This window comes from Scardinius erythrophthalmus (assembly GCF_964197995.2).
Source record: "Scardinius erythrophthalmus genome assembly, chromosome: 12".
Taxonomy (NCBI): Eukaryota; Metazoa; Chordata; class Actinopteri; order Cypriniformes; family Leuciscidae; genus Scardinius; species Scardinius erythrophthalmus.
The window spans coordinates 18,369,056-18,383,940 of NC_138232.1; the positions used below are offsets into that span (position 1 = coordinate 18,369,056).

At 37.4% G+C, this 14,885-nt stretch overlaps 1 protein-coding gene across 9 annotated transcripts in view; it reads left to right on the plus strand.

Annotated features, from left to right (window-relative positions):
* The window catches only part of evi5b (ecotropic viral integration site 5b), a 56,102-nt gene that overhangs the window by 12,739 nt on the left and 28,478 nt on the right, over window positions 1-14,885 (plus strand). For 5 of the 9 annotated variants that reach the window (XM_081381268.1, XM_081381264.1, XM_081381265.1 and 2 more), the window contains exons 2-3: window positions 4,009-4,235; window positions 13,617-13,806. In XM_081381268.1, coding sequence (XP_081237394.1) covers window positions 4,009-4,235; window positions 13,617-13,806 — 417 coding nt within the window. Of the gene's footprint in view, window positions 1-1,562; window positions 2,186-4,008; window positions 4,236-9,423; window positions 9,651-10,656; window positions 10,694-13,616; window positions 13,807-14,885 lie in introns of those variants that run through there. The other 4 variants (XM_081381266.1, XM_081381271.1, XM_081381272.1 and 1 more) reach the window with 3 other exon arrangements.

Here is a 14,885-nt window from a genome sequence, read left to right on the forward strand (position 1 = left end):
TGGATGGATGGATAATTCATCTGTGGGCGCCATCTTCTGTTCAGATGCGGGAATTCATTCGGTGCACGACTCTCACAGTGCATTATGGGTTTTCTCTAGCCATTGAGCGTACATCGGTTGTATTCTTTTGCGGTGCGTTATGGGATTGAATGAGTGCAGTGCACTCAATAACGTGCACTAGGGTTTCGGACACCACGACAAATGGCTGTCCCCTTATTTATATTGTGATAGTCAAAGTTGTGTGAGTTTAGTTCCTTTTGGTTTCTTATTTACTTGTTGCATGATATTTAAAAAATGGAGCTAATTTGTGGATCAGCGGACTAGAGTCTGAAATCTGATTGTGGTGTATAAAACCAGGCAGGTATAATGCACGGAAACAGCTGTGTTTAAGAGGTACAGCTGTTGGCATAATGAGAGACGCAGATCTCGGATTAACTGACCAGTTCTGTTTGGTGAACTATATGAGGTTTTAAAGGGGTGGTTGAATATGATTTCACTTTTCTAACTTTAGTTAGTGTGTAATGTTGCTGTTTAAGCATAAACAACACCTGCAAAGTTACAACACTCAAAGTTCAAAAGCAAAGCTTTTTAAGGACTACAACAAACGGCTGGTAGGGACTACACGACATTCCTCCTGTGTTAGTGACATCACTAACCCTAAAATTTACATAAACCTGCCCCCGGAACACGATTTATAGACAGAATATGCTAATCAATGACTAGAAGATAACTACACATAAGCTACATAAATACATCAACTAACCATTCAGAAATGTTGTCACTTCTTTTTGAGTCTCTCCATCTTTCTGACTCCGGTTTGAACATAAAAGGCTAAAAGATTTAGAAATGTTCAGTTCTTGTGTGTGGGAGGTAAAAGGACTAAAGCTGAAGCACCTGCCCTCTGTGCCGGGAGCAGTAGCTCATTTGTATTTAAAGGAACAGACAAAAACGGTGCGTTTTTGCTCACCCTCAAAAAGTGACAACTTTAACACTCTATATAAAAATATATGTGGGGCATTTTGAGCTAAAACTTCACACACTCTGGGGAGACTATTTTTTATTGTAAATAAAATTTGTCATTTTATCCCTTTAATTTAAATTTGAGAGGGATTGCAGCTGACCGTATTTAGCTGCAGTGTGCATGTGGCTTATTATGTGATTATTATTATTAATAATATTTTCAGTATCAGAACATGCAAAACTAAGATTTGCGTGAAGGGGATGAACATTTTTAACAACTTCAGCTGTTACTGGTCTTACCTGTGCTACAAGTGTAAATAATATTTTACTAGAAAGCCTTGACCAGACTTTGTATTACTTTTGAGCTAAATTTGGGCTGAACTTATTTAGCAAAAAAAGTATTTAAAAATATAGAATGTATAATATTATATTGTAATATTACAAGGATTCAGTGTATCTATAAGTAGTGAATATATACATTTTATTTATATCAGAGACACCTGCTAATCCTTGACTGCTCCTTCATTTGTATCTGCACTTTGTTCCTTATCTTCCTGTCTATGCCCCGCCTCTTTCTGAGTCACTCTTCTGACTGTAACGCTATCTAAGAAAGGGTGTTTCCAACTTTGACTGCTTTGAGTCATTTCTAGGCATTTTGCTGGGGAATACTATAACGTTTTGTTTTTGGTGGTTTGTTAAACCACAGAAGCCATGCATAGGCGTGTGGTCATAATTTGTCAGAAATGGAGATCGCAAGAGGAAACGTGATCTGTCTTATAGAGGATTCAGAGAAGTGCCACATGCAAATGAGAAACCTGCTTTGTTGTAAAGAGGTAGACTTCCCCTGGGTTTATCGATACAGCTCACTTATGTTGCAAAGCTCGGCGTGGTGAGCTCAGACGTCACAGAGGTTTTACAGGGAAGGATTTTTTTCTCTGTCGGGTGAATTCCAAGGCATGAATTAGTGTTACAGCTGTAAAAAGGAAGGCAGAAGCTTATACAACTGCTTCTGTCTACTTTACAGCTGCCTCTGCGTCTTCTGCCTGAGCACTTTGACCCCGGTGACACCTAGACAACAGTGTGACTTTGGAATCTACTAGGCTAAACGTCTCAGAAGACCGCTGAGATAAATCACGAGAATCCTGTCTTCAAATACCGTTATTTCTCCTGTGGATTTGTTTATGGAATTAGCGAGGACCTCAGTTAGGGTGACATCTTTCTTCAGGTAAGAGCAAAGTACACCTAGGAAATCCTAGATGGACTAGGAGGATTCTTGCCTTTCTAATGTTACACTGTCATGGCCTGCTGCTCCTAGTTGTCTTAAGGTTTTTCTTAATGTCAGTTGACACAAGATTCTGCTTTGTGCCTTTTTAATGTCTTCACTAGGTTCGTAGCGATTCAGTTTTAGTGAGTCAGTGTTTTTACTACTGCCGTTCCGGTGGAAAGTACACAACTGTCCAAATATTCCCTTAGTCCAAACCTTCTAGAGGTCATCTTTTGAAAATATAGAATGACATACGGCATCGGTTTCCAATCTACAGTGTACACACCTAATGAATGACCTAGTAAACCATTTTGCTTTTGTAGCTGTAAGGTATAAGTGTTTTATAAAACCCTTTACATAGCAGTTTAAAGAGCACTTGAAATGGCTTCACAAATACAGGTTTCTTTCCTGTGCTGATGTAGCCTGAAAGAGGAAGGTGGTCCAGGTCATATGTAAGGGTTTGTCCCAGGTTTTTTTGGCCATGAATCATGGTTTGATACTTGCTTTGCTATGTTAAGTCAGAGACAAGTATTTGGTTTAGGGTAAGGGTCTTGCTCATTTTAGGGATCATTTTGCTCAATTCTATTGGATAAATGATTGGACTTGCCCACATCAACTGGAAGATGAGACCTCAATATTTTGGTTATATAAGAATAAGAAATACAGCAAGTTTTAGGAGTACACTATCATATGACCTCAAAGCTATAGACATGGAATAAAAGACACTAAAATCAAATCCAAATCTTTCAAAGAGCAAAAAAATCTTTAAAAAAAAAAAATTATATAAGGGAAACTGAACAATGAAACTGTAGGGTTCAAACCAAGTATGAAAACCAGTGTGTTTGTTTGAGGTAATATAAACTTTGCCACATTCAAATCAGTCTACATGCACATTTTGGACAGTGCAAAGCAGTTTTCACTGACCTGAATTTTTTCATACACAAGAATGTCTGTGTAAGGGAATTATCGGTCTTTCAGGCCATCCCAGCATCCTCACCAACAAAGCTGAAACCATTCCTCTAGTTTCAGTTCTTAAAACATCTCATTGCAGAACTGGCCTCAGTTAGTTTCACAGTTTGTAAGATTGTAGTAACACAAACACATTCTGCACAGATTTTGCTGTAATTATTTTATCCAGGATTAGTTTAATTTGCACTCTACACAAGATAAAAGATTGGTAGTGTTGTGGACATCCTGCAACTTTGTTGAGATGATGTTTACTAGATCTAATTCAGATGTTCTGATATACCCTTTTAATTTGTGTCTCATTGTTGAAAATATAATAATGTAGCTTTACGTTGTACATAATATTGTTCTGGTTGGTCAAAACCTGCAGTCGCTCCTGTAGATTTTTATATTTTTTTCATAAACAAGAATGTCTGTTTTAATTTGTCTCATTCTTCAAAATAATGCAATTTATGTAGCTTACATAATATTAGCATTATATTTAGTGTTTGCATCATTGCATCAGGCGTCAGAATCAGTTTACAATGGAAAAAAATGTAAAGCGGTCTAAAAACTATGAAGTTGCTTTAAACACACTTTATCTAGAAGCATGATGATGATAATTTTAAATATTAGTACATTTTTTAGGCTAAACCCTGAAATTTTCAAGTGATTTGACAAATCATGTATTATATAAAATCAAGAAGCACAATTTATAACAAGAAACGTCTCATAACATATCATTAGTTTGTTAAAATCAAGCCTTTTAGAAGTTTTCTGAATTCAATGTAACAATTTTGTTTTCCCACTTAAATGATCTTTATTTTATTTTTCCACAGGTGGCGACAGACAAGGTAGCAGGCAAGCTGAGTTCGACTCTTTCATGGGTGAAGAACTCAGTGTCGCACACGGTGAGTCAGATGGCTAGTCAGGTGGCCACGCCCTCCTCGCTGCACACCACTGTGGCTTCATCCACTGCCTCACTGTCCTCGCCCTCCTCAGCCTCCCCGTCCCAGCTCAGCCCAGACGATGTGGAGCTGTTGGCCAAACTAGAGGAGCAGAACAGGTATGAGTGCTTCACCCAATGTCATCGGGAGGATTTTTGTATCTTTAGTGTTTACCAAAGCACAACACTTTTAACCATTTTCCCATTCCCAGAAGCATTTTGGGAGCACTGTTTTGTCAGAACATTGCAGTGCTTATTGGGTATTAACACTGTCTTTTAGGGCTGTGTTTGAAATATTGATACGCTGTCGCTGATGTACCGTCACATACTCCTTGCTGATATGGATATGAATAGCGATACAGAAGCAGATTCCGTAGCACATGCACAGACTTGTTGGCTGCGCTTAATTTGAATACAAGAACAGCATTTATAAAGGAATTGTAAAGTGTAAGGTTTCTAAATGAATGAACAATAAATAATAGGGACGTGCGATTAATTTAATTTTTAGATTTTGACTTCCAACGATCATTAAGATCAATAGTCGAGATAAAATGATTATTGTGCCTCATTCTGTTCTTTGTAGTGTGCTTTCACCCCTCATTAAAAGTCCAAACTTAACGTCCAAATTAGTCAAATCATGTAATGTGACTGTCTTGTTATGAAGTCTACTGTGGGATGTGCTTGATATTAGGGCTGGGCAAAAAATAAAGAAAGATTTATCAGTTAATCGTTTTTTAAAATGTGGTCGATTCGATATTGATTTGCAAAAGCCATGAATCGATATTTTTTCTGTTAACATGACAGATTTTTTTTTATTTTTTTTTATTTAAGCTTAAGCAGATACAGGCTTTAACAGTTCATGTTCCGAGAGCCTATCGTGATCTGCAGCTACTCAGGACTAGATATATAGGATAAGTGACATTAAGCATCAGGAGATTACAGTTTTTTTGCTAAGGAGGTGTTTGTTTAGTCTCTTCTTGAAGGCCTGAACATTCTTTGAGGTGATTGCACCTACTACAGTACAGGGGAGGCAGTTCCAAGTTGTTACAGCCGAATGAAGAAAATTCCTCCCCAAGCATTTGGTGTTGGACTTGGGGAGTTTTAGGGCGTGACTTGGTCGTGCTCTTCGAGTGGTTCGGCAAAGGAGATCAGGTAGGGGTAGCAGAGGTTTGAGATCCTCTGGACAGTTTTCAGTGTGCATTTTGAAAAGCACAGTTGTTGCTGCAACAATTCTACGATGGCTGAGCTGGCTGATTGCATATTTCCTTAGGGCAGTGTCCTCATCCTCCCCAATGATTTTCAGTGCCTTTTTCTGGATGTTGTCAAGCTGCCCAAGGGTGGTCTGTGATGCGTTCATCCAGGCAAGGCATGAGTACTCCATGGTACTCCTGACTTGTGCCTTGTAGACATTGGCCCTACCTTTGACATCAAGCTTGTTGGCCAACCTGCGCAGAGCTCCAAGACACTGTCCAGCACGCTTGCAGATGTTTGACAGGTGATTAGTGATTAGCAACTTCTTATCGATACAGAATATTCCCAGAATATTCAACTGCTCAAAAAGGTCAATTCTGGTTGCCCCAAAAAAATGGTCCGGGCAGGATGGAGGCCTCTTTCTCGACAGAACCGTAGCCTTGCATTTGCTGGGCTCGAACGTGACCTTCCAGGTATCAGCCCACCTGCGAATATTCTCCAGGTCTTTATTTAGGGATGCTGCCACATTGGGACCATGCAGGTGCACCTCTTAGCGTAAAAGACGTTCTGGACAGTTGAAGGAGCTGTCACCGTTCCAAATCAGTGAACGTAAACCATAGAGAAAGACAGCACGTGCACAAGCATTATTTTATGCTGAAAAGCAGAAAGTTGAAAAGTCTCAATTTTTTTTTTTCCTTTTTTTTTAAAGAAATATTTTTGTTGTTTTTGTACTTATAATTTGCCTTCAGTCTTGGATACTTTCCTTTTAAAGGTTGTCGAACCTTGTGTTGAGGAGCTCTAGTCTTGTCCAGCTTCTCTTCTGGTGTGGTCCAAATTTAGCCTGCTCTTTAATACAAACAGTGATATGTCAAGAGCACTGACATGATGTTAACATAGTGAAGCCTTTACTGGGGTGTCTGTGTTGTGTTCACACAGTACTTGTGTGACACAGTACTTTTCCAAATATAGAACCTGGGAGAGATAAAGGTCTGTGGAGTTGTCAGTCTATCAGTCTTCCTTTTTTGTCTCTGTCTTCAATTGTCAACACAGTTTGAAAATTTGCTCCAAACTGAATATCCTAATCTTATTCTACCTCTCACTCTGCATATATATATACTATCAAAGTTTAGGGTTGGTAAGATTTTCAAATGTTTTTGAAAGACGTCTCTGTATTTGTTTATATACAGTAAAAACAGTGAAATTGTGAAATATTATTACATTTTCTGTGTAAATATATTGCAAAATATAATTGATTCCTGTCAATAATAATTGATTCCAGTTTTTTTTGTAACAATGTAAAAGTCTTTACTGTCACTTTTAATCAGTTTCATGCATTTTTTAAAAAAAAGTTAATTTTGTAAAAAAAAAATGAAAAGAAAGTCTGAACGGTAGTGTAAATGCTAAATGAGTAACAGTAACATTTATGGTAATGGAATACATGGGCCAGTATTTTAACTAATTTATTGTCAACTAATTTATACAAAATTTCATCCATGATTTGCTACATTTTTCACATTGGTTTGGATAACCCGTAGTTTAGTCTAAGAAAACATTTGTTTACCTGTACAGTTTTGCACAGCAAACTAAGGGAGGGAAAAAATCAACTATGGATATGCAGTTGTACTTTTTTCCATCTTATTACTCACTTAACCTGTGAAGGCCTCCTTCCCTTCCCTTTACCTCTGTACAGATAAAACGTAGTCAAAATGATTCCAGTTCGCATGGATCCACGGAAGCGACTAGAAATTCTGCATTATGCAGGCCAGACATGTAATTTGGCCATGTCAATTTGTAAAGAAAGATTGGCCTATATACAGTATTCAAACGCACATACACCTATAGAATAAACACATAATATACATGTGCGTCACCATTTTCACAGATTCACGTTTTTGAAGTTTACACGGAGATGATAACATTTTTTTTTTTTAAATTCTAAACTTGCATCTTGGAACCTATTTTAGGGTTTGCAGAATGCAAACGAGCCACCAAGCACTGTTGTCGTGTGTATGAGCGGCTGGAACACATTAAAAGCTTTCTGTTTTCAGTTAAAATGGTGTTGTGTAAGCGGCCCCTAAGTTAATAACTAATGATCTGTGCAATGGAAGTGAATCAATCAAGAACTAACTTTAGCTGGACAATAACTTTATTCTAGAGCTGCTATAAAACCAAAACAATATCTGTTACTGTAATTTCCTATTATCAGTGTAAAGCTGCTTTGAAACAATCTATATTGTTAAAAGTACTATATAAATGAAGGTGACTTGATTTGACTTGACTTCAGATTTAGTACGTTAACCCACTTTGACCTGCAACCTTTACTAAAAAGCAGAGTGGGTGTGGTGCTCAGGCTGGCTGACCTTTGACCCCAGTCTTCATCAGGACAGCTGGAGGCCACAGCTGGTCCCAGAGATCACTAACAATAACCAATCACCCGCTGTCTCTCACAGTATGCATGCCATTAGTGTAATGCTGCCTGGCACATGTCAGAGAGTGTGTCTTTTCCTAAGTCAACATAAGCCTCAGCACTTTCATAATGCTCACGTTAGGCAATTCATCTGATATTGATAGCAAAGCAGAGTAAAACCAATATATATTTGACTTTCAGGCTTTTGTAAAATCAGCTGAATTGACTTAAACTGCCACATTAGAAACCAGGAAGGAGACCTGCAATAAAATAAAGGCCTTTTCCTTCCTGGTTTCACATAAGATTTTTGTTACTGTATCAGCATCTGCAACTAATTTCCTGGTCTTTTTTAAAGTGTTAATGGGCATGTTGAACTTTTCGTGAGCTTTTATTTGAATTTGTTGTTGGCAGATCAAAAACCCGCCCCTTTCCTCATTGAGTATTGATTAGGTTGGAGACCCATTGCTTGCTTTCACCTTGTTGTTTTTGGTATCACAGACTGGTTTCGGTATTAGAGCGGAATCAGTGTGATCCGCTTGGGCGAATGCAACACCCACACAGAGTTCTCTCTGCAGCTCGAAAGTAGGGCAGAGGATCTGTGGAGTGTTTGGAGCTCCGATTCTTTACATGGCCATTTCAGCTCATCTTACCACTGCAGAAATAGGGCCTCGAGTGCCACTGATGAATCTAAGTTAGGGCTGCGCTGATACAATCAGATATGGATATATCACAATTTAATTTCTTACAATATTACATTGATACTTTAATTTCTTATCAATATTTTTATTTATTGTTTAATTCATATTTTCAAGAATTCAAGAAGCAGCAGCTAGTCTAAACCAACATTTCTCTGTGAGGTCAGAGATACTTCTAAGACATGGCACTCAACAAAACTGAGGCACATACAGCATTATTAGAGATTGATGCCACAGATGTGCTCTGTCTCTCTGACACACTGAGACTCTCTCTGGCGTATCTGGAGAAGTTTCAAACACAATTATTTCTTGATGTATTCAGTAGTGACAAGTCTCTTTAAGTAAAAAAATAAAAAAATTTTTTTTAGATATATATACACACACACTGACCCTAAACTTTTAAATTGTAATTTATAGGAGCTTACTTCTACCTCTGTATAATAAATAAAAAGGTAATTGCTTCCTCAGAATTGGACTTTATAACTTGCAATTGCGAGTCACAATTCTGAGGAAAGAAGTCAGAATTGCGATATAAACTCTCAATTGTGAGGAAAAATTCAGAATTACTAGACAAACTCACAGTTGCTAGAAATAAACTTGCATTTGCGAGAAAAAAAGGGCAGAAATGCGAGATGTAAACTTGCAATTGTAAGAAAAAAAGTCACAATTATCTTTTAATTTTTTATTCCGTGGGGGAAATAAACTTGTATAGTAATGTACATGGTCAAGACACTTCATACCATGGTCCAAAATGAAAGGCCAAATTAGAGAAAACAATTGACAGTAAAATGGACATTTTTTTCTTCATGAGTTTGTAACAGGTTATGTTTTACAGAGAGACAAAAAATGGCTATATGATACATACAAGTGAATATGCAAAAAAAAAAACTGCTAAATAATTCTGTTGTTGAAATAAAAGCCAGTCATTTTTTTTAATTCACCCACCATTAGCAGATGTGGCAAACAGTTCATTTTTGAGCCTTCTCCATGCATACTCGCACAGATTTTAAACTCCACTGGGATTTTGCTTAGCCGCTGCACTGGTTGAGGGCCTTTGCACTTTAGATAAGCAGTGTTTGTGTGTGTGTTTATGTGGGCTCGGAGAGAGAGAGAGTAGGGTGAGACCGAGACAACAAGAGTGTGTGAGAGAAAATCAGGTTGTTTCACTTCTCACAGGCACATTTGGGATTACTTGGAGGAATCCGAGGAAAGACATGTGGATTGCAGAATGAACTTCCCATGGTGAGCAGCTTCACAGTAATACCTTTGATCAATTCTCTATCGCACAACACTGCAGATGCAGCGGAGCTGAAATTCACAGCCAGTTACGAATTTTAGTAGCGCAGTCTTTTTCGCTGTCAGTCTTGTTTTTTTGTTTGTGGTTGCTTTAATTCATTCATAGAAAAAGTACTTGGCTTTCTAGCTGCTTTTACAAAGTAAAATATTTTTATATTTGTATTTGTTGTGGAATGTGTCGTGTTTGTTTCTTGTACAAGAATTTGCTTTGCACTTTAACCAGCAGTGAATCATTAACACATAAGCAACAATTGGAATGCAAATTGTCTTAAATGCTCACTGAATTCATCAAATAGGTAAATCCCTACAGTACATGTACTTTATTTAACATAAGATTTTTTTAAACTAATTATTTGCTTTGTTTTATTTGCATTTAACATAGCTTCTAAACATCTTTATGATGGCTTGCGAGTGAGTGGACATAAATGTGCAACCGTTTGCTGGGTTTTCCCAATGTAAACTTTCTGACCTTTGAGTAAATACCATCTTGATAGAGGTTTGCATCAGGGCTGCAGTGCAGTAGTAGCAGTGCACGCACATACATTTGATACATTGGAGACAAGCAGGTGATGCAGGTTCAAGCCCTGCAAGTGACCTGATTTCATTCCATTTTCTCTTTCACTCTAGTATTATTTCCCGTCCCCTCTTCACTGCAAATATTTTGCTATTTCTAGATTTTGCATCTTAAACAGGCTTTCTCATTTGTGCCCACACAAATGCATGCTTCATCTTGCCCCAAATATTATGGAGATTGTCTAGAGAGCTTATTATACACCTGAAGGGATAGTTCACCCAAAAAAAGAAATTTCAATGAAAATGAATTTACTCATCCTCAAGTTTTTCCAAATGAGACTTTCTTTATCCTGTGGAAAATAAGAGAAGGTATTTTGAGAAATTGCCAAAACTGTTTGGTTACCATCAATCTTCAAAATATTCTTTTTTTGTTAAGCAGAACAAAGAAAGTCATACAAGTTTGGAACGACACAAGGGTGAGTAAATGATAAGAGATTTGTAATTTTTTTTTTTTTTATTCTTTAGTAAACTGTTCCTTTACTAATAACAAATGTTCTTCAAAGTTTCCCCTCAGTTATCTTTTGGTCTTGACTAATGGAAGGCATGTTGTTTGCCCAATGGCTTGATAGAATTATTATTCATACTAGTTAAAATAATCAGTTGATCCAAGTTTAGAGGTGACTAAGACAACCACAACCAATTGTATTACATTCCCATGTATCCCACTGCAACTTGTGACTGGAATTTAAAGTAACCTTAAGTTACTCTGAATGCAGTTTACAGTGTGCTTCTATAAAACATAGGTTTGAAAAGTTACATTTTGGAGGATTAAGGGCCAGAATTTGGAGAAAAACAGAGTCTCTCTTTTTCCCTTTCTGCCCACCTACCACCAGTAACTCATTCAGCATCGCAACCCCTCAGCTGTGAACCCCATGACTCTCTCTCACTGCCTTTCACCCCTAACAACCGTGGCCCCCCTTGTATGACCCAAAAGCGGCTGTAACTGGATCCTGCCTCAGAGCCTTGGCCATGACGTCACCTAGTGCTGCCTTTAGAAGCCCGGGGCCCCTCTCTTTTTCCGAGATCAGGTTTCCATGGCCTTGTGTCTGTGCTGTCAGCTCTTAAATTTTGAGGTTACTCACAAACATTGTCTGCTTGTCTTCCAGCTGATCCAGGGTCAGGTTCACAATGATAGTCCTACCCACTGACACTCTGCCAGAGTAGTTTGAGTTTTTTTTAACTCAAACTACTTAACATGCGTTTTACTACTTTTACTTACTATTTTGGAATTTCATGTTTTGCTGGAAGTGTCAGAAAGGTTTAGAAAGATTTAGTCAGAAAGTCTCTTTTTCATGCCTTATTTGTCTTTTTTTTTTTTTTTTGGATAGGCTGTTTTATTATTGTCCTGTTATTTTTTTGTGTGTGAACATGCTAATGTGGTTAGCCTTGGCTTTTTTTTGCATTAGATATGCTTTAGAATCTTAGATTGAGTTTCCATTTATAACTGTCTGCCAATGTTCCCAAGCTAGCACACTCATTTGGCAAGCGGCCCCTGTTTTCGTAAAAAAATACAGAGTTGTTGATTCTGAATACTTGACTTTTAAGTCTTAAAATAGTGTCACTGTAATGCTACTGTTAACACCCATTAAGCATTTCTATCTGCTCTGAATTGTAGGTTTTTTAGAACTATATTGAACAAACAAGCCATCCCGTGTTTTTTTTCTCCCATCAAGCAAAAAGACTACTTTAGCCACAGCAACTGCTAATGTTGCCCAAAATACATCATTAATGTCAACATGAACATGTCGGTTCCCTAAGTTTGCCAGCAGTGTCATCACAAATGTTCAAATGTTTCAAAATGTTTCACAAATGTAGAATGGCTGGAAATGTATTTTCTTTTTGCTGGCATCTTGCCCTCATTCCTGCCCCCAAAACCAGTTTGCCATTCAGTTCACTGATTATCAACTTCCCTGATACTGGAAGGAAAGTTGACATAAATCAAGTGTTGTGACTGTTATTGTGTTACTTAATGTGATCGCTTCTCTTATCTCTGTTCCATTTGTACACCAAAACTTCCTTTAAGGCAATACAACTTTTTCACTGTATCAATATTTAGTTTATGGTGGTTGGTATTAGGGTTGCAAAATTCTGGAATTGTCAAAGTTGGAAACTTTCCATGGGAATTAATGGGAATAACTGAAAATTTGCAAAATTGCAGGTTAACCTATAACAGGGAACATGTAGTAAAAAACAAACACACAAAAAAAAAACATCTAGCAGCATAATCTTGGTTAAAACAACCATATTTAATTCAAATTCAGTTTAATTTCTGTGTAATAGGGAATATTTTTATTTTATTCAACATTCATGCTTTTGTTGTTGTTGTTGTTGTTGTTGTTGTTATTAAAGTTCTACTACTCACAAATAAATCAGTCATCACTCAGTCACATTGAAGAGTTACGATTCTCTCTGACCAATCAGCAGTCTGCAGTGTTTTTACGTCACATTTTAGTATCACCTCAGCTCGCTTCAGCTCGCTTAGAACCTCCCCGGAGGTGGTACGAAAAAAAGTACCTGGAAGCAGGTACAGGTACAACTTTTACACAGTGGAAAACCAAACAAAGCCGAGTCGAGGCTAGGCGAGCCGAGTCGAGGCTAGGTGAGCCGAGGCGAGCTGATACTGTGTAGTGGAAAAGCGCCATTGGTTAACATGCATGTCTGCTTAAGACCAAACACAATGTTTACATTTTGTTTGTGTATAATATGATACAGTTTGTCTAAATTACCCAACATTTCCAATTGATTCCAGTAAATTCCTGTTAAGTTTACAAATTGGAATGTTTCCCAGCTTAACTTCCAATGGAAATGGAAAACTTTTCAAAAGTTTCCAGAAATTTACCAAAAATGTTCCGCCCCTTTGCAACCCTAGGTGGCATTAATTAAAGTCTAATGCCACAGTAAGATTTTGTCTTGGTAATGGTATTTATCACAATATTGATGTTTTTTATTAATGCTTAATATGCAAATAAATTAAAGATTTCTTAGTTTCTCTTATTATTTGGAACTTTATCCAAAAGATATTAATAAAACATGAATAATATTTATGACACCAGTGCAATAACCACTGCCTCATATTGTATAACACTTGAGTTAAAAACAGAATAATTCAGATTTTCTTATTAATACATTACTTATTTATTGAACATTTGGTTTGTATAATGCTTAAGCAAACCTTCACCATGGTAAAGTCATACTGCCCAGGTATGCTTTCACCTGATGTAGGTTAACATTGAGTTCATCAGTTTTTCGGTTTTCTTTGTGCTTCTTTTAAAAGAACAAGCACAAATGTTAAATTTACTTTTGTATTAACTATTATCTGCTATGATTGTGTCTTTCCAGGTTGTTGGAGACGGACAGCAAGTCTTTAAAATCTGTGAATGGCTCTCGAAGGAACAGTGGCTCCTCACTGGTGTCTAGTTCCTCAGCCTCCTCCAATTTGTCGCACTTGGAGGAGGATTCGTGGATCCTGTGGGGACGCATAGTCAACGAGTGGGAAGATGTGTGGAAGAAGAAGGAAAAACAACTAAAGGTAAGCAGATATATTATACATCAAGCTACAGTGTGCAAATCAGATTTATGCCATTTATTATATGAACTGAACATATGGAATTCCAGCTATTATTATTTTATTTAATCACAACAGTACATGAGATTTAGAGAAAAGCTGCAGCAACATCAAATATAGTGCACAAGTACACAGCTAAACAGATTTATTGCTGTTACAAAATAGTGAAACGCATTACAAAGAGGGTCATAAAATATATGGCCCAAATGAAATAATATGTGAGTGATTTATCGGTAATGCTGCTGTGTTCATGAATTAAAGAAAAACTGTAAATGTGCATTGCCATTGCTGAATGAGGTGACGGACAGAAGTAACAGGAAGGTTGGCGCACAGAAAGAAAGGATTGTATTTACTGATGACAGCCTCGGTCACAAAGTAGCTTTTCTAGAGCAATTATAATGATATATTTGAATAATAAATATTCAACATTTATTATACAAATGAGTTTATAAAAAACCCCATGGGGTGGGGTGTGATGGAATGTGGTTTATAACCTTCATGTGTTGTTTGCTCCATATGAATGTTTTGACACCAAAAATGGCCAATATTTATAAGTAGGTCTCCAGAAACATAATCCAAATGATAAAAACTATATCATAAGACGGTTTTAAAACTATCCTAACTTTCGAATGGCTAGTTGAAATTTTTTATCAAGTAGCCCTTTCCGAAACATTCCTCTAAAGCTACACGGAAACTTAGGCCTTCTGAAATATTTTCCATTTCTTCCTGAATTAATATTTCTACAGTGTTTTACACATCTCACTCTTGCAATACCATTTTCACGGAAACGATGGGAAGAAAGAAAATGATATAAATCTCATATGCAAATTTTTCAGTTGCCTGCACAATATTGCCACTTTCCCACAGAACTTATGCCCCATTCACACAGCGCTTTGAACCCGGCAAATTGCCGGCAAATTGCCGGAACGCCTTCTGTGTGAACGCAAACACGACCCGGGTTTAATGCCGGGATCGATGCCGGGTTGGGGACCTAGTAACATTGCCGTGTTCAGTCCCGGAACGCGCGCTGTGTGAACAAAAGC